Genomic DNA, 23,641 nt, shown 5'->3' with positions numbered 1-23,641 from the left:
AAACAGCCGTGTGTCTGTAATAATAATAATAATAATAATAATAATAATAATAATAATAATAATAATAATAATATATTATTTATACCGAGCCACTCTGGGCGGCTTCCAACAGAAATATTAAAATACACTAATTTCACTAAATACACTAAATTTCACTAAAATACACTGTAGAAACTTGCCCACTGTATCAATGTGAAATTTTCATTCCTTGCTCCACCCACTTTTACCACTGGCCCTGCCCACTTCTGGGTCGCCCAGAAGCGGATGTGCCTCTTGGGTTGAAACATCACCCCAGCCCCTGCCATAGCAGATAGGCTTATCATTGGTTAATACTCAAGTCCTGCTAGCTTTATCCTGGTTCAGAAGCAGAAAGGCATTGCATAGCAGTTTATTGGAGACCATCAAGAGGAGAGGGCTTTCGCATATATCCAATATATAACAACAATTACAAAAGGAAAAAGGAAATGCAAAAACAAAATGCCAACTTACTCCCCCTCCCTACTCCAGGATGGATCATTCTACTTGAATTGTAGAGTTGGAAGGGACCCCAAGGGTCATCTAGTCGTCAACCCCCTGAAATGCAGGAATCTCAGCCTAAATCAGTCTGTGATTCCAGTGGTTGCCATTCTTCAGAGTTATCAGTAAATTATTTTATAATCATGCTTAAACAAAATCGCCAACATCATTTGTATTATTAAATGTAATCTATTTCTTAATTTTTCTGATACAGCAATCAACCATACCTGTTGTTTCCAATACTTTCCAATTCTGTGCCACTAGCAGGCATGCTGCCACTAAAAGAAAAGCAATCAGTTCTTTATAACAAAGGTCAAATGGCCGTTCTTTAAAAATGGTCAACAATCCCAAAATCTCCACATGTTAACCATTAATATAATTGATCTATGAAAATACACTCTGCCAGAAAGGCTTTATATGCTATTGTTGCCTTGATGCCATGATGCTGAAGGAATCTGGCTGGCCACTGTGTAAGGCAGAATACTAGACCGGCTGCACCCCTTTTGTCAGATCCAGTACTGCACCCCTAAAGTTCTTAATAAAAATTAAGTTTTGTAATTAAAAAAGAAAATCACAACTGGCCAAGGTGATGTTAATGTTGTTTTTCTAGTTGTATGTTCAAACTTTCTACATCTCTTTAAGCCACTGTTGTTCATATCTGTAATAATCAGCTGAAGTCGTAGGCGTCTCATGCCCTCAGGCAAACATTTCCCATAACCACTAGATTAGCCTTACACAGACTCAAAAAGAAAATAACCCTCAGTTCTGGAAACAGGTACTGGCAGATTGGTATGATGTGGGCTTCTCTCCAGAAACATGGTGCTGCTCTGTCACTGACTGCTTCCCACCTCCCTCCACATGAAGGGATGGAAAAACACTACCTACATAAACAGTAAAAAGTGCCAAGCCCATAAGGCGTTAAACAACCAGTATTTCCAGTTAAAGTTCTCTTCAAAAGTTTTTAGCCAACTACCGGTATTTAACCTTGATTTAATGGTGCCATTACGCAGAGAATTTCCCCCATCCACCCTCATGGGTGTATCATGTAAATTTGCCCCACCCCAAGAGCTGTTAACTATCCATAGATAAGAAGTTCCTGGTAATTTCATTGTGAAATAGTTTGGTTTCAATCCTATTCATTTGTAATTCCTTGTTTACACTTCAGCAGGAGGTAGAAAGGTAAATGAACTTTCCATATTTTTCACTATCTCTTATGTGATTAATTCAATGATGGGCTCTAAATGTTCTTTAACAGGAAAAGGCTTTTGAGGGGAAATATCTCCTGCCCGAAATTCAGCATTGCCTTTTAGGATTGCACTGGTCCGTACTTGCTGGTTTTAATTACACAATAAAGGCAGAAACATACGCAGCCAAAATCAACAAGCCTTATGCTATTACATATACTTACTGCTTTTTACAGTGCACGTGATGAGGGTATTCACATGTGCCATTCATTCTGCAGAATGTGACACCTTTCTCTCGCATGAAATGTAAGTCTCCAACTGTAAATTTGGAATGTTTTTCAAGCAGCTGTAGAAATATACGATGCAGCAGATGCTCAGAGAGCTCTGTACAAGGATGAAAAGCAATGAAGAAAATGACGTAAAAATCCTGGTAATGTAGGCAAAAGGTTGCTGAGGATTAAGAGACCCCGTAATCCCTTGCAGAGCTACAATTCCAAATGCAGTTTACCAAACAATCCCTCTTCCTAGGGAATATCAATATATAAAAATTAGCATATTAAAAGTTTATCAACATATTTGTTACAAATGTGTGGAGTTCTTTAAGCACCTAGCAATGGCCGTACATTGACTAAATAGCCCCGGGCAGTGTGCATACAGCTGAAAAAGTATGGATTCCAAATGAAAACAAGATCAGCTTTAGTGCCACTTATTGGGGACTGCTAAATTGATAAGTCTCCCCTGATAAGTAGTGTTTCGCTGATACGCCTTGCATGTTTTTAGGGGTCCTTGATATTGAGGCTATTTGTTACCACTAGAGGGCAAGCATTGACAAGGAAGTGTGTTGTCCTTAAGAGCCCTTATAGATTCCCTCACTTGTTTATTTTCATGATGAGGCACTGAAACAATGCCCAGACTTTGTTGGTTCTTGTTTACATTTAGTTTGAAACCAAAGTTTGTAACTAGGTCACCATTAAGCATGTGAGCCCAGAGCTACATCTCTTGCATCATAATGCAGAACAGTTGAAAAAGAAAAAGAAAATTCAAGGCAGTAAAAAAAAAAAATCAGCTTTGGAGCACAAATTAAGACTGCCTAGAATTTCGACAGCCTGGCTGGTTTTAAACCAAATTGATTATTTATTCTGCCAGGTTTTCGGATGCAACCGAGAAACAGATGGCGGAACGAGTGTAAAAGGGCAAAAATAGTTTCTGTTTTATCCGAGCAAAACCATGTTTCAGAATATAAATATTGGTTTCATGATATTCACATGGCAAGAAATTGCACTCCAGTGGTTTCCACGTCAAATGGAAATGCTGGTGCATTTGTACCATGCCAACCTCACTGCTGTCTTGCCCTTTGGCCTCCTAGTCAGAAGATGCAAAGCTGGCCATTGGTTCCATCTCCTCTCTCTCAGAAAGGGGAAGCTTAACACCAGGCCACTGACAAGTACTGGTACTTGAAAGACACAAGGCAAAGGAACATGAACGGCTGACCCTCAGAGGAAACAATCTCTGGCTCTTGCTGAGCCAGCCTTTCACAAACCTGGTGCCTTCCAGATGTTTGAACTACCAACACTTATCAGTCTCAACCAGCACAAAACATCTGGAGACTAGTAAAGGCTGCTGGTGCACAGGATTTTCTGGGCCCAAAAGACACTACTGTATTTGGATTGGGCCCTTGGCAAATTAAGACAGCCAGTAGCCAATACATACACCTTGCCTGCAGGGCAGTTGAACAGGCTGCAAAGTAAAATTGTGATAAAGATTATGACAGTGATACTTTTATAAAAGGACCCAGTGGTAAATACCAGGGGTTTGGCGTCCCTAGACCACCCCCTAACAACACCCTTGGCTTAACATGCATGTTCTGATATGTCTGGGCCATGCAAACTGTAGTGTGCTACGGCTCCTTTGCCTTGGGCTTCATTCCTGTGCATGATTCTTGGGAATCAGCTGCGCTGAAATAGCTGAGAAGTTTTTGAGAGGACCTGGGTTCACTAGAGACTGGAAGTAATAGCCCACTTCAGAAAGTAACTGTATTCCTTTGCTTCATGTCGGCCATTCGTCTTTGCTTTTCCAATTCATTCCGCTTGCAGAGCAGTTGACATTATTCTGATTGCATTTGAGTTCTTCTTGATAATAATAATAATAATAATAATAATAATAATAATAATAATAATAATGTAAAAAACCACACCTGTCCTTTGCAGGTCTCTGGGCCATCTGACTCACTTTATAATGACATCCCCCTTTCTTCTTCCTTCTTGAGTGTATTTAAGATCTGCAAACTGATATGCATGATCAGTTCATGCATCTGATTAAGTTAGTTAGGGCCCACAAAGCTTGGGCTGTGATACATCTGCTGGCCTAAAAAGCCCCAAGACTCTTTGTTATGCTTTCTTTTCTTTTCTTTTGCTATACCAGACTCAGGTGAGCTCATTCCTGAAACTGTTAATGACAGCTTATTTGTGCCAAATTTAGGCAGGGTGTGTAGAAATAACTTTCCAAATGCATCCATATCTTCAGTAGCCCAGGTTCATAGAATCATTGAATTGTAGAGTTGGAAGGGACCCCAAGGCCATCTCGTCCAACTCCTTGCAATGCAGGAATCTCAACTAAAGCATCCATGACAGATGGTCACTCAACCTATGCTTAAAACCTCCAAGGAAGGAGAGTCTAAAACCTCCCGAAGGAGGTTCTTGCAGTCTTATTACTGCAAGAAAGTTATTCCTGGTATTTACCAGAATCTCATTAGTTCTGGTCCTATTCTCCAGAGCAGGAGAAAATAAGCTTGCTCCATCTTCCATGTGACAGCCGTTTAGATATTTGAAGATGGCTATCTTATCTCTTCTCAATCTCCTCTTTTCCAGGCTAAACATACCCAGCTCCTTCAACTGTTCCTCATAATTCTTGGTTCCCCAGACCCTTGATCGTCTTAGTTGCGGCCCTTTGCACACGGGAGTGGATAAAAATGCAATAAATAAGTAAATAGTATTATTCCATCTCAGGTGATCCTTTACCCACGATTAACACCACATGGAAGAGGAATTGGGGACAAGTATACATGCCACTGCTACCCTGCACAAATCAGAGGGTGACTATCTATACTAGAAAGCTGCCTGGACTTGTGTAGGCTACCTGGTTGCTTTAGAACCTTGCTTTTTTCAGGGTTCTAAAATGTACAGGGAATAGAACATGAGCAAATGTACGTGAGCAGAACAGGGCATCCACTCTTGTGGAGGGTGATAGAGGGAGCTTGCTAGCCTCCACACAGTGTTGGTCTCATGGTGAGAGAAACACCTTAATGTCCCTCAAATCTGAAATTATTTAAATTGGCTTTTGGAAGCCATGGGTATAAGCTGGTGTTTAATTAGGGTAATTAATCAGGAGCTTTAACACATTCTAATGTGCACCTGAGTTATAATGCTAGGGCAGTGATACATATTTTAATAAATGGATAAATAGCAGCATGTTGTACTTTCCCCAGTAAGGCCCACTGAATTAGCTGAGTACATCTAAGCTGGGCAATCTTCCAGTTATGGGTTGGCACAAAGTCAGAAGCTTCCCTCACATGGTGCAGGAACATTCTGAGCTCCATGGGTGGACCTAATCTGCTGCCAAGGATAGAAGACCACTGGCAACTCTGTTTAATTGTGGCAGAAAAGTGTAATAAATTATTATTTTTTTAAAAAAAGCTAATTTTTAAATGCGTAAAAAACACACAATGTTAGAAGCTGATTTCTTTATTGTTTTCTACCCCATAGGATTTGCTTTACTTTGCCTTCAAAAATCCCATGCAATTCAAAACCAAATATCACCCTTCCTTCCTCAAAGCACCTCCAAGAAAACTGGTGGCAAGCAGCATAATTGAAAAACAAAGTAACTTTATTCACAATGAAGGCTTGCTTACTTAAAATACCATAGTAGACCTGCCCTGCATACTTCCTTTCACATCATTATCACTAGGGGCCTTTCCACTCACTGGGTTATAACGTAACTAACTTTTGCTGAAAGTAGACCCACTGAAATTAATGGACCTCAGTTGGGCATGGTCATTAATGTGAATGGGTAAAAGCTAGTTTCCTAAACCCACCCACACCACATCCAAGATAGCAGAAATCATACATGCACATCAGAGGCTATTGGACTTTATAGAAATGGGAAAAGATTGCCACAGGATGCCACCAGAGGAAAATGTGAGCAGGGCCTTTAAAATGGAATGCTAGCTCGCCCAAGCTGCACCAAAAGATGTTTATAGTTTTATTTCTTATTACATTTATATCCCACTCCCCCCCCCTCTCCATTGTTATCTTCACAACTGAGAGGATAAGAGACAGTGACTGGCCCAAAGCCACCCAGTAGGCTTCATGGCTGAGCAAGGATTTGAACCCTGGTCTCCCAGGTTGTGAGTGCAGCACTCTAACCCCCGCAACACAATGTCACTGGTACAAGAATCCTGGTCTCCACATTGTGCGCAGGCAGTGCCCATTGCTGGCTCTGCAGTTGCCTCACTGGCCATACTAAGGGTGTTGCCATCTCGAAAAGGTGGCTACGGTTTCCTTGGAGTAAAGGTAACGCTGCAAAACAGGTTAGCTCCTCACAGAGGGGAACTCTATCCATGCCAACCATGAAAACTATATGCCTCCTCCAGGCCAAGAGGCGATATAATCACCTTCTAGAGCAGTGTTTCTCAACCAGTGTGCCTCCAGATGTTTTGGGACTACAACTCCCATCATTCCTGACCACTGGTCTTGCTAGCTAGGGATGATGGGAGTTGTAGTCCCAAAACATCTGGAGGCACACTGGTTGAGAAACACTGTTCTAGAGTGTGAGAGGAGGAGAGTCATTGCTTTCACGTCCTGCTTGAGGGCTCGTATGTTCTTACAACATTTTGATGAGATCACTTTCTAACCAAGGTGCCAACCTCGAACTTGTGCATGAGATTTTGCCAAAACTTTACAATCCCACCAAACACATCAACCAGTTTCTGCTTCTATTTTGTATGCTAATGGCATTAGGAAGTATATACCACCTCCCATAATGCTGATTACCTCTTCCATAAGTACTGTACCTCTTCACACCAACAGAGGGAACAAAGGGTGTGGTGATAAACAAAGAATGCGAGCTAGTTGGATCTCGCCAGTATTTTCCTGGCTTCAGCATTTCCTCCTGAAATAAGGGGATAATAACATTAGCAGCTTACTTCACTGTGTTTGTATTAGGATTACTAAGGCTATGTTAGCATGTTCCAGCAAGAACAACAAGGGACCTGGTAGCCCCTGAGGCTTAACTTTACGTTGTTAAGGTTGGTTTGTTTTTTTTGGTGAGTTGGAGTGCACTTCATTAGACACATGAAATGTTCTTCTCAGTTGGCAGATCCATGCATGATGGTACAGGCCACAAGAGAAGAGAGGTTATTCAACAGATGCAAGAGAACAGGTGTGCCCCATTGCAATGTGGGCAATAAAGAAAAGCAAGATCCAATCACAGTGGGTGTGATCCATTCCCATTTAAAGAGGACCATTTATCTTCCATATCAGGCTGGCCACTTGGAGGCTCTATTCCGCCTCACTCTGATGGCATTAAATTTGCATCTCAATTCCAGTTCAACAGCCCTGCAGGGGAGTCTGTCTCTGAAACTTTTTGTTCCTTTGTTTTGTTTTGTTTTGTTCCCAGGGTGAGTTACAGCAATGCAACAGTGCAATTAAGAACAAGTAAAAGAATTAGAATAGTCTGTGTACCATTATACAAACAAGTGCATCCGTTCCAAGCCAAAAGGAGTACAATATATAGATTAAGCAAAACAGAACAGGTGGAGTCCCATAAAGATGGACCTTAGTTGTCCAAGGCCAGGGCAAAGTGGTGCATCTTCAGCATAAGCTGGAAGTTGTCCAGTAAAGATGTTCTTGTGAGGAGGGCTGCCACAAACAAAGCCCTCTTCTGGACAATGCCTTTCCTGATGAATGCAAAGGAAAACTTTGATCCTAAACCTGTGCTGCCATGTGGGATATTTTGGGGGGAAGAAAAAGCTAAGGGCTAAAGTACATAAAATAAGGGCCGCAGGTGGCACTGTGGTCTAAACCACAGAGCCTAGGGCTTGCCGATCAGAAGGTCGGCAGTTCAAATCCCCACGACGGGGTGAGCTCCCGTTGCTCAGTCCCAGCTCCTGCCAACCTAGCAGTTCGAAAGCACGTGCAAGTAGATAAATAGGCTCTGGCAGGAAGGTAAATGGTGTTTCTGTGTGCTGCTCTGATTCGCCAGAAGCAGCTTAGTCATGCTGGCCCCATGACCCAGAAGCTGTCTGCGGACAAACGCTGGCTCCCTCAGCCTATATAGCGAGATGAGCACCACAACCCCATAGTTGTCCATGACTGGACCTAATGGTCAGGCGTACCTTTACCTTTAAACTACACAAATACGAAGAAGTGAAGCCCATAAGACAGTTGGATGGCTCCTTGTACACCTCTTCCCAGCAACTCCTGCTGCCAACCTAGTGCCAAACACATTGCTCTGCTTTCCTTTGGATCACAAAGGATCCAAAGGATGCAGGGATGGGGCATTTGTGGCCCCTCCAGATTGCGCTGCCTTCCAGCTCCCATCAGCATCCCAGCCAGAATTGCCAAGGGTCAGAGATGGTCCAACATCCTCTTGAGGGGACAGTCTACATAGAATCATAGAGTTGGAAGGGGCCAACTCTATGCAGAGTTGGAAGGGGCCACGAGGGGGATCAGCCAGTCCAACCCTCTGCAATGCAGGAATCTTTTTGTTCAATTTGGGGCTCGAACCCATGATCCAGAGATTAAGAGTCTACCACTGAGCAGTGCTGGATTTACGTATAGCTAAACAAGAGAGTGGGGCCCACAAAAATTTAAAGGAAAAAAGTAAACCCTGGTTGAACATTTCCAAAATGTAAGATAAAAAACAAATAAAATAAAACCTACACACAGCAACAGTGTTTTGTGTTGTGTAGGTTCCTATTCTGTTATGTGCAAATAGTTTTGATACCTATTAAGTCCATAAATTACTATATAGAATATAATCAACAGAAAAAACAGTTACAATTTGTTGTTGACAAAGGACAGCTGGACATATAAAGGGCCCCCATTACCTTCAGGAGTTTAGGGCCTGCCCCTGAGCTATCTTATTGGCTGCTTTGGATTATATTTCTGTGCCGCTTTGCACTGCAATGAATCTCAAAGCGGCTTCCCAACAGCAAAGAACAATAACGACCTTATTTATTTATTTGTTTATTCCCTACTTGCTCTTTGATGCAACGGACTGAACGGGCCCGGCTAACCCCAGGGAAATGTTCAAGCGGAGAGACGGTGGTGGGAAGACCAGCCGGACTGAATTACTCCGAATTCCAGGGCGACGGAGTGGGGTGGTTTGAGGACTACCTCGCGCGGGTGAATAAGAGATGGCTTGAAGCCAGCATTGGCACTTTGGCGGGTGGCGCGGAGATGGGCGGCGCGCAGGGGGCGGGGCCTGCCGGGCATGGGATAAAAGGCGGCTGCGGCTGCCCGGGAGCAACTCAGGGCGAGATCCCCGGGGCTGCAGAGAGAGACCAGGCGCGCGAGACCAGGCACGATGGAGATGTACAGCAAGGCACAGACGCTGGAGCTGCGGAGGAAGCACATCGGGTGAGCCAGCCTAGAGGAGCAAAGCGAGGGGAGCCGAGAGGGGCGGAGGGGAGGTGGCGCACCGGCGCAGGCATGCAAAGCTCTCTCGCGCCCCAGGGGAAAAAAAAAGCTTACCAACTTCCACCCCCGTCTCTCCCGCACATTCTGCATTCGCTCTCATTCTTCCTCCGGCAAGATTGTTATTTATTATTAAATTTGTATACTGCCAGTCGTCCGTAGATCTCAGCTAACAGATCCCGGCAGGTCCTCTACCTGCGCGGTAAGGCTACCTGCAAACGATCTCCCTAGCGGAGAGGGTGGCCAGGATCTCTCTACGGTTGGGAGTGGGGTGCAGAATCAAGGTGGTGGGGTCTACGATCATCCTGGCCAGATCAAACTCTGAACCAAATCGAAAGGGGGTGGGAACCAACCTCTCAAAACCTTCTCCCTTTCTCTCTCCTGTGGACCTCTTTGGAGCAATGTATTTTCTGATGGGCATGGGGGGGGTGTCCTATAAATTAATGCAAAAGGGAGCCGCCGGGACTGAGGAGAGTTGTACATCTTTTGCACATTTATTTGCCCTGTCCCTGCCATCTGCAGAACTGCCACTTTCCCTTTATAAAAAGCCTCTGACATTATCTTGCACTAACATATTCCATAGCCCTAAATTGTCACATTTTCTGAAAGGATCCATATTTGAGTATTTGAACTATCACGAATATTTTCTTTTTCATAAATAGAAAGGATTTAAAAGCAACAGTTTCAATGGGAAAGTCAAGCACATGCTTTAAAAAACCTCCTCTTGAAATCCTTGGAAGTTGCAGCCTGCTTGCTTGGAAATTTCAGTGCAAATATGTTCATTTTCGCAAATGTTGGGACCCACAGTTTGCATAGAATTTAAGTCTTTTAAAGCACTTAACTTTTGATGGGTCATATGCTTACCTAATATATTTGAAGCCCTGCTGATAATGAAAATTATTCACTTCTCTGGGGTGTGATACTAAGACATACATGCTTGAATACTGTAGAAAACCCCATCTGGCAGTCCAAAAAATCTCCTTTGCCTCTGGTGCGTAGGACATCTGTGCCCTTATCTAACCCCTGTATAAATAGTCAGATTAACAGCCAGGAAGGTGGATCAGTGTTTGACCTTCCAAAGGAAACTTGGACAAGTGCAGTAAATCACAGAGGTGCATGTGATGTCACTGGCATTAAACAAGCATGTAAGATTGTGTAACCAGTTGATACACTGTACTCGCAGTCCTTGCATAACCCAAGTGGATCCTGGGCGTTCTGCAAAGCCAAGCCTGGAATTTTGCCTGCCAAAGAGGCGAAAAGTTCTGTGCAAACTCTGAGAGTTGTTGTCTCCCTTGGATTATTATTTCATCCTTAATACAATAATAAGCTATTTTGGCTCCATTGGCATACAGGAGAAGCTGGGAACCAGCTAAAGATACAAAAGGCCAGCCAAAGCAAACAGAAGGTTAGGGCTCAATTCTTTGGGGCTGTCTTCTTATGGTTCATAAAAAAAAACTAGGAAGAGACGCAGTCCAGGTTGCATTGTTCTCCCCTTCTTAATGCATGGGAGTCCTACAGACACCCTGGGAACCCCTCCCTTCCCCATTAGAAGCCCTGCTGTGCAGACAGCTCTCTCATGGAAGCAGCTGTGTGCACCCAAGGGAGAGTGTGGAAGAGGAAATGGATGGAGCCTTTTTTGTGTGGCAGGTTTCTTAATTTCTTAATGAATGGTTCCCAATTTTTCCCAGTCTATGCTGTTTGTGGTGAGGGAACAGAACCCTGCACATGTCCAAAATAACTCTGATATTTGGAGTAAAATAAAAAAATTCCTTCAGTAGCACCTTAAAGACCAACTAAGTTTTTATTTTGGTATGAGCTTTCGTGTGCATGCACACTTCTTCTGATATTTGGAGATTGGCTTGGTGTCTCTAGAGTTAAGCAATATATCAGATTTAAGTTATTGTACTTTTCACAGGTGGGAAGAGATACCAAATTTTCCCTAAGGCAATTCCTGTACTACCGGTATGATGGGTGTTCCGTGAAGCCAGCCATATTTACACTTGGAGAGACATAATTTACTATTTTCCCCTCACCGACTGAGTCTCCCCAGGACAATGCTTGAGGACTCCTGATGGACCGTAATGAATTTGCTGCATTTACGTGTTTTTACAAGTGTATGCAGTGGTCTGGAGAAGGAGCTTTTTAGCAGACCTAAACTAAAACAATGCTTTCGTGTTTTTCAGGCCCTCATGCAAGGTCTTCTTTGCTAAGGACCCCATTAAGATTGTGTGTGCCCGTGGGCAGTATATGTTTGATGAGAATGGAGAAAAATACTTGGACTGCATTAACAACGTAGCACATGGTAAGAACTGTGGCTTAATATATGTTGGCAACTTTTAAAGTGCTCCCATTCATTTTAGGTGTTGGATTTGGGGTGTTTTTTCAGGTACTCTCAAATGGGTTCATTGACTTCTCTTTACTTGGTCCTTTCCAGTTGGACACAGCCATCCAGATGTGATCAAGGCTGCGGTGAAACAGATGGAGTTACTCAACACCAATTCTCGCTTCCTGCACGACAATCTGGTCCAGTATGCCAAGCGTCTCACTGCGACCCTCCCAGAGCCTCTCTCTGTTTGCTACTTCGTGAACTCTGGGTATGGCTAAAGGACTTTTCATTGCTATTATCTTTTGGAGATGATGAGAGAATGTAGTTAACAAATATAGGGCTTTCTAAGGTTGTGCCCAGGTTTGCATGTGGGCAAAAATTCATATGGTCACAGTATCTGTTTATTTAAAAAATAGTCCAGTAGCACCTTAGAGACCAACTGAGTTTGTTCTAGGTATAAGCTTTCGTGTGCATGCACACTTCTTCAGATACACAGTGTATCTGAAGAGGTGTGCATGCACACAGAACACACAAAAGCCTTGAACAAAGTTAGTTGGTCTCTAAGGTGCTACTGGACTATTTTTTAAAAAATTTATTTTGAGTGCATCAGACCAACACAGCTACCTACGGTACCTGAATTTAGTACAGTGGTACCTCTGGTTAAGAACTTAATTCATTCTGGAGGTCCATTCTTAACCTGAAACTGTTCTTAACCTGAAGCACCACTTTAGCTAATGGGGCCTCCTGCTGCCGATGTGCTGCCGGAGTACGATTTCTGTTCTCATCCTGAAGCAAAATTCTTAACCTGAGGTACTATTTCTGGGTTAGCAGAGTTTGTAACCTGAAGTGTTTGTAACCCGAGGTACCACTGTACATATTTGTTTATATTTTACATTTCTGACCCATCTATCCCCCTAAAGAGCTCAAGGCAACATGCATCTTTCCCTTGCTCCTATTTTCCTCTTGCAACAACCCTGTGGAGTAGGCTGAGAGACGGTGGAAAAAAGCTTCATGGTTGAGTTGAACCTGGGTTTTCCTAATCCTAGTCTGAGACTCTGTACTTTCAGCAGATAAGGGTTATGACTCTGCAAATGAAATCTCTGCAGAAAAAGGTTTCACTAGATACAATCAGTTTTACTAGATACAAAACATAGGGAGAAGCTTGCTGCAAAGGAAACAACAGATTGCAGCAAGAGGGTTTCTCCAAATGCAAAAAAACCAGATTGCGCAATGGAGAAATGTCTCCCCCTCCCCCATGCCTCTTTGGATAAGGCCAAGGAATTTCGCCCATCAGCTCCAATGTATTCAGTGAGCTCCATGCCCACAGGGGCTCCTCAGCAAGGGATATTCTGTGTACACAGTGGGCCACATCTCTTCATATATAGGGAGGTCTTCACATACAGGGGGCACCAGATCATGGCCACAACCCTGTATGTCCCCTCATTTTCCTGGGCAGCCCTCAAGATTAGCAATGTAGACCAAAGCTGAGCTATTCACAACTTCATATTTTGTGTCCAGCTGTAGATTTTATGATAATCAAGATATGAACAAAGGTGCAGAATTCACATAGGTTTAGATGTGATCGCTATGGGGTGCTCTAGTTGAAATTCCTGCATTGCAGGGGTTGGACTAGATTACCCTTGTGGGTCCCTTCCAACTCTACAATTCTACAATTTTATTTCCATGTGTGTGTTCATGTGAAGCAACTCTTTGGCTTTTCAACCTAGAGAGAATCCTGCCCTCATTCAACATTTTCACTCTGTATCCAATAGGTGTGCTATTGTAATCATTTCTAGGGGATTAGAGTTTGACATATGTCTGTCTGGAGTTATTTTATTTTTGGCTTAAAAGACTAGTTTATTACGTAGCTCTCCTGTTACAATAGCTGCTCTCATTGCCTTCTAATTTTGTCCTGCAGATCTGAAGCAAATGACCTCGCTTTGCGCCTGGCCCGCCAATACAGGGGCCACCAAGACGTGATTACACTTGACCAGTAAGTATTATGCTGATGGTATGGATGAGGTCAGTTCGTTGCAACATGATGCAGATGGGTCATGTGGTACTATAATGACTGTTCAGTCTGTAGCCAAGCACCCAGAGCCCCATACATGAAGATTCTGCATGCATGGAACTTCCCTGATCACAGTTAGTTTCTCATTCACCTCAAATGAGGTCACTGATCTGCACACAGTGATCTGTAAATAAATTATGCATTAACTTCATCAAGACTTCTTCATTTTAACTCAAACCTCTATTTTGACTCATCCGTTTCTGTGAGGAAGGGGTTGTCTCTGCATCGTTGTATGTCATAGAGCAGGCATCCCCAAACTGCGGCCCTCCAGATGTTTTGGCCTACAACTCCCATGATCCCTAGCTAGCAGGACCAGTGGTCGGGGAAGATGGGAATTGTAGTCCAAAACATCTGGAGGGCCAAAGTTTGGGGATGCCTTTCATAGAGGGAAACAGTCTACTAATTCCTATTAATTAGAGAATAGTTGCATTTGTAGTTCAATAATATTAAAAACATTGAAAATTGTGAACAACGACATTGAATATGTTGCTGTAATGGTGCCACATAGAGAAAACTAAGGTTAAACTGAGATTCTTTGTCAGTTTGGGTGCAAAACTTATGTAAAACATGTGCAAAACTAACCTGTAACAGAGTCTGCTTCTCTTGAACTCTTTCACACCCTGGAGTCACTTTGCATCCATCTTCTGTTTCAGTGCTTATCATGGCCATGTTACATCGCTGATTGACATCAGTCCATATAAATTTAATCAGCTGGGGAAAGAGGCCAAAAAGGAATTTGTACACGTGGTAAGTAATTATTATGCTGGATTCTTACTGCCCTTAGCATATTTCTATTCATTGCAGATACAAATGAAATGCACAGCTGAACTGCATAGCAATACCTCCACACAAAAAATCAATAGATACTATTTAGTGATATTTTGGTTTGCCTAATCAATGTAAGAAGCCTGGGGCGCTTCTTACAAGATGAATTGTGTATGGACAGAGATATATTTTGTCCTGAAAAATGGAAGGTACCTGCTTGTGTATATTAAAAGGAAATGCATGCTAACCTACAGTAAAAAAGCATGTTTTAAAAAAACAAACCCATATCCAAGAATCTCTTAGGAAGTGGCTCTTAATTGTCATGAAAAATGCATGGACAATAAATCTGACATTGGCTAGTAAGCATAGCTCTCTTCCAAGGTTCAGCATGATCTGGAAATCAGAAACATCCTGCCTTCTAGATGCCAATGCACCCTCCCCCCATGATATGCCTGAAAGGACCCCCTGCACACACAGATCCATACACACTTTGGAGCCCCTTCAGACTGATGTCAATTTGACTGATGGACAACAGGGGCAGGCTTTAGTAATATAGTGCCCTGAGTGAGGACCATTTTTGGCACCCCTCCCCCTAAATATTTCTTATTTTCATAATAATTCTTTTTTGTACAGTTTACACATATTTTGTGCTCCCTCAGCTTGGCACCCTTCCAGATCACGGGGACAAGCGGCAGAGGATTTCTCTTATGTGAGCCTTCCAAGCATCTAATAGGGGGTAGTTGAGAACAGATATTGAACTAGATATGAGCCAGTGTATGTTATTATGGTCTCAGTTCTTTGTCGTATCTGCCTTCTGTCCCACCTCCTGGAAAGCCAGGGATATGGAAAACCTGTGGACCTATACAATACTGGAAATGTTAAGATCCTCCTGTACTTAGAATCATAGAATCGTAGAGTTGGAAGAGAACACAAGGGCCATCCAGTCCAACCCCCTGGCGAGCAGGAAACTTCTGATGCATGGATTGTTATTAACCTGCTGTGGGAAGATTTAGAAGAAAATCATCATGTCCTACATGATCTCTTCCTAGGTGCACACCAGATAGGGTTTTTAAGGCCAGTTTTGTTCCTGCCGGAGGAGGAAACAAGAACAGTGCATTCAAAGATTTCAAATCTTCCTTTTGCCACTCTTTAGGCTCCTTCACCAGATATATACAGAGGAAAATATAGAGAGGACCATTCAGACCCAGGAAGCGCTTATGCCAATGATGTGAAAAAGATAATTGAAGAGGCTCAGAAGAACGGCCGCAAGGTATGTAAACAATGGAGGAACATGAAAGCCTGTTCAGATTGTGTCCTGAGAAATTGCTCAATTAGGTGAACTCGACTGCTTTATATACCGGAAGTTGAAATTTCTTTTGCTTTTATTGGATTCTTGGATTTTAAGGTGCCTTCTACCCCCTCCCCTACCTTAACTTGCATTCAAAACTCTCACAAGAAAATAATAGATAAGGATCAAGTAAAGAAAAAGAAAGGAATACATAAATCTAAACCTCCGTTTCATACATAAGAGCAGGCTTAAAGCATAAAAGCGCTATTTTGATTGTACTCTCAATCTGCACATAGAACGTTTTGCTGAAATTAATGGGGCTGTATGTAGCAACAGTTAAAAGACACAGGATTGTGCCCTACTTATAATGCACTGCAGTGTACAGCCTCTGTTCCTAAAATCCCCACCCAGTTTGAGCCTAAAGGGGGCTTACATTTATTTATTTTTGCAACAACATAAAATCATACTAACTTATTAGTCACTTCTCTTCCAGAAAGGTTAACTTGAAGGAATTTGCAAAAGCAAACAATACAAACCTAAAATGCCCACCAGTCATGATTGGAGCCACTATTTCCCCATCACTTTAAAGTCCAAAGGAGCCCACCCATCTGTCTTTAATTCCTTATTGAGCTTTTTTAAAAAGAAACTAACGGATAGTTTCTATTTCCCTCCCTTTGTCTGTTTCCTCCCTTCCCCCTCACATTATCTCCCTCATAGGTTCTGGTGCCGTAGACCTGTGCCAGGAGCAGTTCATAAAGTTTCACAGATTATGGGGAGCCTCCTACTGTCTGGCTGTAGTATACCTCTTCGAATATAGTGTACGCTTCTTTACACGTTACCACTCGACCTTCTTTCCAGGAAGACGGCACTGTTCAGCTTGCATGGACCCCTGCTGATACTCTGGGAGGGTTGTGCAAGAGGGAGGGAGGCAGTCAGTTAAATAGCAGATTTGGGCTGACTCTCCAGGCAGACTTGGGGGAGAACTAAGGCATAAAGCTGCATGCATAAAATATAAGCTTCTAGTTCCAGTCTATCTGATCTGCTGGTGTTGATTCCTGATCCCAAATAATCTTTTTTGGTTTGTTTGTTTTCATTCCTAGCTACTGGAATCACTTCCAGCTGTAGGCTTTTTGTCAAGTGCCTCATCCTGATTTGCTCTGCATAAGTTGTTGTTTTTCTTCTTCTTCTTCTTCTTCTTCTTCTGAAGCAGGGGTGCCCAAAATACAGCTCTGCACATCTTCAATGCATTTGTTTGTTTCCCATTTTGAGCCATAGGGAAAGGGGTTAAATCAGCTATCACAGAATGCCATGTGAATGAAGCTGGTGAAGGTTCACGAGTTCACAGGGTGAAGCTGATATAAAGTACCTTTAGTAATTAAATTATTGAAATGTGGACAATCATTAATAATAAATAGGTAATAAATAACTCATCAGAACAGTGAACCCATCAGATACTTCCAGTATCACATTTGTATTCTGCAAGAATACGCCGACTAAATGAGTTTTTAAACAAATGTGCACAGTAAATCCAAAACTTCGAGCATTGGGTCAATAATGAGCTGTAGAATTATGCTGGATGCTTGCCCTGGCATTGAAAAATTGGGCACCTCTGCCATTTTTGTTGTAGTTACTGTTGCTCACAGCTGTTCAAGATGCCACATAGCTACCCAAACCGCATATTCATTTATCTCACCTGTTTTCATAGGGTTCGTGCCTGTAGCTGTTGTTTCATTTGCAAACGAGTAAGCAGAGGAATGATCTTCTTATAACATCTTCTCTTACTTAGATTGCAGCCTTTATTGCTGAGTCCATGCAGAGTTGCGGAGGCCAAGTAATTCCACCTGCAGGCTATTTCCAGAAAGTGGCAGAGTATGTATAGTGCTTGGGATGGGTTACTTACAGCAGGCTACTTAATAAAAATCACAGGAAGAGTCTACTTATTTGGTTCTTTGTGTAGCTTTAATCTTTGCTCCTTAAAACTGCTATGATGACCAAAAAAAATTGTAAATAAATATTGCCCAGTAGTAGGAGCTGCCTTTCCCAAAGTAGCTTTTGGCAATTCAATCCAAGGCCAATAATTTTTTTTGGGGGGGGGGGTACATAAGGAATATAAGTATTGCTCAAAGTTTAGTGATGGCAGACAAATTGGATGGCTTTAAAAGAAGGCTAGACAGGATAAGTTTATTAATGGCTTCTAGCCAGTTAATGTGTTATCACAGTCTGCTTATGGGATTCCCATAGGCAACTGGTTGACCCACTGAGAGAACAGGATGCTGAGCTATTTGCAATGAACATCACAACTTCTTATTGCACAGTAGCTCTGAGATGATCTGCACATTAAGAAAAATCACATGGTACATCATTCCTAGAACTTGAGAATACAGGAGGCCATGCACATTGTGTGTTTCAGATCTTTTATCCATCTTCTGGCCATACTATAAAGAGCATATGGCCTGATAAGCATTTTTCTGAATTCTCAGCTATAAATGCCCCTTGCAGGACCATAACTGAAGTCTTCATGTAAACGCTCATATTTTCGGCAGGGCAGTTATACATGACAGTGATACATGACAGTGAGGCATCTGTTCTGTTCCCTTTTATTTTCAGCGCTGTCCACAAAGCGGGTGGAGTTTTCATAGCTGATGAAGTCCAGGTTGGTTTTGGTCGAGTTGGAAAAAAATTCTGGGGATTCCAGCTGCAAGGCGAAGACTTTGTGCCTGACATTGTCACTATGGGGAAGCCAATTGGCAATGGCCACCCCATGTCTTGTGTAGTTACGACCAGAGAGATTGCGGAAGCTTTTGGTGCCTCTGGACTAGAGTACTTCAATACGGTGAGCATCTCTTCTAATATTATCATTTTTAGTTATAAATCGGGTATGAGGAAACTTTGGCTCTCCAGATGTTGCTGAACTGCAATGATCATTAGCCCAGGGATGGTGGGAGTTGCAGTTCAGCAATGTTTGGAAGGCCATATCTGTTTTAGGGGCTTGTTCATTGACTTGGCATGCATAATTGCACCATCATAGATTGTTAGAGGAAGAACCGTTCAGAGCACCCGGTAATGACTCAAGTAATGCTTTTCAGTGAAGTCAGTTCACCCAGTTTAGACAACAGCAACAGGCAGCATCTGGCCCTGATCCATCTCTTATGTATGGTGTGAAGTGAAATAACACCTGCCCTCTCCATCTACTTGGCATAACTTGATGCAATCTGGGCCAATGTCCTTTGGCTTCTATGCCCATAGCTGCAGCAGTGACAGGATTCTACTGTGTAGGCCAGCATGGCTAACCCAGAGTTCCTCTGCCCTCACTGCTGCCCCAACCCCATCTCATCTCCACACAGCACTGCTGCATAGGCATAAAGTATTATTATCTTTTGAAGACACTGATGGCACACCAGGAGGGTGGGGAAGGAAGATAGGTGTGCTCTCAATTCCCCATTATGCACAAGGTGATAGGAAATATTCGATCTAGTAAGGTTTGACCATATGTTGCAATATCATGCATGCACCAATTGAGTCTCATACTGAATAGATGCTAAGGTTGAGCTTCTTAATACCTAAATGAGACTTTGATTGAAAATGTACAGCTTTGTCATGCGAATAATATTGAAAACATGGTCTTGTGTGTGTATATGTAACACCAGTACCTGGCGCTTACGGTTTTATTTCTTTACAAGTGGAGCAGGAGCCTAAGTTATAGCAAACCTTCACTCTGCGTAGGAAAGCAGTACAAACCCTGTGATGTCTTTTTCCCTTCAAACTTTTCAAAATGGAAATTGCGAATAAGAAATTTGACACTCCGTAGCACCAAATAAGGTGCAAGTTAAAAAGACAGAAGGAAATTTGCACCCAATATTTATTGTTTGCCTGAGAAAATAATCTGATACCAAGCCCTGTCTTGCTCAAAACATTCATCCAAATCTTTGGATGAAGAAATAATTGAGGCAGCAATAACCTGGTTCTTTTTGGTCATTTCCCCTCCTCAGTTTGGGGGCAACCCAGTGTCCTGTGCAATTGGACTGGCTGTTTTGGACGTCATAGAAAAAGAAGATCTCCAAGGGAACGCCACACGTGTTGGAAACTATCTCACTGGACTACTGAAGGAACAAAAAGAAAAGCATCCACTGGTGGGAGATGTCAGGTAGGCACAACAGGGAAAACATAAAAAGTTTTTAGATCTAGAAGAATGTATAACTACCGTAGGGGTGGCTTCCTCAATCCAAGGGCTGCATTGCCCTCTGAAGACCCAGGAGACACATTCCAGTGGTGGGTGCAATCATACCCACCCCCACCACTGACAACTCCTGAATAACAGATCAGATAACTAGTTACAGGTCGTTAACAGTCATCAACAGGTTTACCACTCCTATCAGCCCATCACCCCCACCCCCCACCCTCTGAATATACACAAGGGTCTGGTGGCTTCTGTTTCAGTGTATCTGATGAAGTGTGCATGCACACGAAAGCTCATACCAAAATAAAAACTTAGTTGGTCTTTAAGGTGCTACTGAAGGAATTTTTTTTTATTTTAGATCAGATAACGGTTTTGCACAGGAGACCTACCACACTACATTGTAAAACTATTTGGAGTTGTGTGCCTTTTGTGCAACACTGAGATTTGATTGCTGCACCTCTGATTCCATGCCTTTTCTTTATATTTTTCAGAGGTGTTGGTTTGTTTGTTGGAGTGGATCTTGTGAAGGATCGACAAAAGAGAACGCCTGCCACTGCTGAGGCCCAGCATATTATCTACAAGTAAATATATACTGGCTTGCTTTAGACATTCCTTTCATCAGTTTTAACTTTACAACTTCCAAGCTAGACATTCAAACTGAAGGAGCTGAAATTCATAGTCGGGTCAGGGCTGAGTAACTGAAGATGCCCTCACAATTCGCCCAGAATCATAAAATGCATCTTTAAAGAAACTGGCTACATAATAACTTCACATACCTAAATGCATTTTGGGGTTTGCATTCCAAATTAAATCTGTGTTCCCTTCTAATCAGGCTGAAAGAACAGAGGATTCTTCTGAGTGCTGATGGACCTTATCGAAACATCTTGAAATTTAAGCCTCCCATGTGCTTCACTATGGAAGATGCAAAGTTTGTAGTTGATCTGATTGATGAGATCCTCACAGGTAAGCATTCTTGCATGCCTACCAGTTCCTTTACATATACGGTCTCCAATTTTGTTCTATAGGTAATAGAGGTAGTTAATAGTGTGGCAGAGAACTGGGGAAGGAGTGAGAAAGGGTACAGTGGCCTTTCTTAGTGTCTTGGCACATTTAAAGATATAGAAAAGACTTGGCAACTCCAGATGTCAAAATCAGACAAGAGCTAGTGTCCAGCATAACCTTGTGACACATTGCAGAGATGTCTGATCATTGTTGGAGATGCAACATTAGATTATGTAGACTGCAGAACCTGGACTGATTCAGCCAGGATAATTTCAGCTCCCAGGTGAACTCATACTGGTTAGATAGGTTGCTTGTTGCTGAAACGTGCGTCTTAAGTGAATTCTAAAGAAAATTTATCTAGTTCTACAAGAAAATAAGCTAGTATTTAAAACCACATGAGCTTTTTCTTTACACTTTGTGACTTCTGTACCTAATGATGGAAAACCTACTTTTCCCTCCTCCTCTTGTCCCAGATTTAGAAGATTCAACAATAAACAGGACCAGAGATGAATTACCAACAAGTGTACAGAGTAAACGAAAAGTAAGTTGGAAACCCCAAAATGACACTGCCAATCAATATTGACAAAAGTAATCTAGATGGACCATTGTCCTGGCTCAATATAAGACAGCTTCCTAAGTTCCTATGAGCTGTCTGAAGACTTTCCTGTCTTATAAAACTTCACCCAGTACACTTTATGTCATGCCATGCTCTCCCCCCACCCCCAACACTCATACAAACAGCTCACCTATTCCAGAAACCATTGGCATAACCCATAGTAATAACTGAAATCATGCCTAAATTACAGTATGTGCATGCATTTGCTCACATCATTCTGTTCTTATCCTTGGCTTTGCATACTTCATCTCTCTGCTGATTTGCTACACTTGCCTCTCTTCTGTCTCATGCAATGTCTAAAATTTGATTGTAAACATCTCAGATAAGGGACCTGTTTGAGTCCTGGCCTCAGCTTTTCCACAGGCATCTGGTTGGCCACCGTGAGAACAGTGTGCTAGATTAGATGGGCCATTAGCCCAATCCAGCAAGCTCTCCTACATTTTGCGCCAATGAATGCTGATAACCTAGAGCCACAGGCTTGTAAAATCTGTGGTTCCGGTCTGTGGTTCTGGCAGTTCCCATGGCATCAAATATCTGCTGACGCCAATATTTGCATATTCAATCAAATTGTGCATTTGTTTTAGATGCCCACAGACGGGAGCTCCCAGCTGGAATGCATCAACGAAAGCATAAGCCATATCAATGGAAGTGCCTGCAGACAAAAAAATGGATTTTATGCTGAAAACAACACAGTGCCTTGCAAAAGGATCAGGACATGAAAAGAAAATTCTATAAACAAGAATAACTATGTTTAAGGATGAATGGGTGTGTGCAATAATTGGTAAGAATATTGGCTAGTTATACATTATGATGAAGCATCCATTTACTTAAGGTCTAAATTTGGAGCATCATGCTTGCAGCCATAGTACAAAGGTAGCATGGCCTCGGGTTTTTTTTCAGATGTCTAACTGACTGACACTCACTGTCTGATGTGTCTTTGTCATTTTGGAATCTCAGTTTTCAGTATTGAGATTGTAATAATTTTCCCATGTTTTAATGGTTTGTTTGTTATACTGTGCAATTATCTGGTGGGGCAATTCATGCCAATGCTGAAATAAATATTTTTATCTTGTAAATCTCACATGCAGTACAACAGAGGACACATGGAACAACCAAGAGTGTTCCACAAAAACCTGCCAATCAGCTTTTTAGCCTGCCACCCTATCCACATTTACATAGGAGTAAGTTCCACTGAACTCGGTGCAGCTTGCTTCCTGAATATGTTGGTGGCGGTGGGAGTGAGTCCAATCCCTCATTCAAATGGATTTCAGATTTTTTATTAAAAAAAATTAAAGGGAGCATACACAGCACCTATTTGCACACACAATTTCCCCTTCCAGCTAGGGATGCACACTGGAGCAATGTTGTAATATTCAATGACAAAGATTTTATTATAATTATTAATTGTACAGGATTAACTATATTGAAAATGAAAACTTTGAAGCACTGCTGTATTTGGACAGTATGCCTTCTTGGTCTAAATTTGTCTGTTGTATCTCTGCTGTTATCAGTGTTGTTTATGAACTCTGTTAGGACACTCGTTTGTTTTCCATTTACTGGAAACTCTTGTTTATTCCAAAAAATAAAAATAAAGCTATTTTTAAACCTTCGTGTCCTTGTGTCATGAAATGAATAACCATCAATATTTAATAATTACTTGGTAAGGTTACATTCTTCTTAAAGTTGATCTTTGGGCCTCATTTACTCAGCTCAAACTAGGCTTGGCTATAAATTAACATGATTAATGCATATGGGTATTCCTTTCTTGGAGAAGATGAGTAACAGTCCAGAGGTTGCAGGCACATATTGCCGAGTGTGCATAAGCATTCTGAATTATGCAAAAGTATTAGTGAGCACCCCTAGGAGACAGAGTCCATATTTGTGCACAATTAGAAATAGATTAGGGACCCAGGTGGCGCTGTGGGTTAATGCACAGAGTCTAGGGCTTGCTGATCAGAAGGTCGGCGGTTCGAATCTCTGCAACGGGGTGCGCTCCTGTTGC

General features: G+C 42.2%; 1 protein-coding gene across 1 annotated transcript; it reads left to right on the top strand.

Annotated features, from left to right (window-relative positions):
• The first annotated feature begins 9,235 nt into the window (after positions 1 to 9,235).
• On the top strand, positions 9,236 to 23,248 carry ETNPPL (ethanolamine-phosphate phospho-lyase). Its single transcript, XM_035113202.2, has 13 exons — positions 9,236 to 9,337; positions 11,578 to 11,696; positions 11,829 to 11,988; positions 13,639 to 13,713; positions 14,445 to 14,538; positions 15,710 to 15,826; positions 17,631 to 17,713; positions 18,452 to 18,677; positions 19,834 to 19,988; positions 20,513 to 20,602; positions 20,854 to 20,984; positions 21,497 to 21,564; positions 22,224 to 23,248. The coding sequence occupies exons 1-13, from the start codon at positions 9,285 to 9,287 to the stop codon at positions 22,356 to 22,358; spliced, it is 1,506 nt and encodes a 501-aa protein (XP_034969093.2). The 5' UTR covers positions 9,236 to 9,284; the 3' UTR covers positions 22,359 to 23,248.
• Positions 23,249 to 23,641: the final 393 nt, after the last annotated feature.

Source organism: Zootoca vivipara, chromosome 9 (genome assembly GCF_963506605.1).
Source record: "Zootoca vivipara chromosome 9, rZooViv1.1, whole genome shotgun sequence".
Lineage (NCBI taxonomy): Eukaryota > Metazoa > Chordata > Lepidosauria > Squamata > Lacertidae > Zootoca > Zootoca vivipara.
The sequence above is the reverse complement of the archived record's forward strand: the minus strand, read 5'-3'. Positions and strand labels throughout refer to the sequence as shown.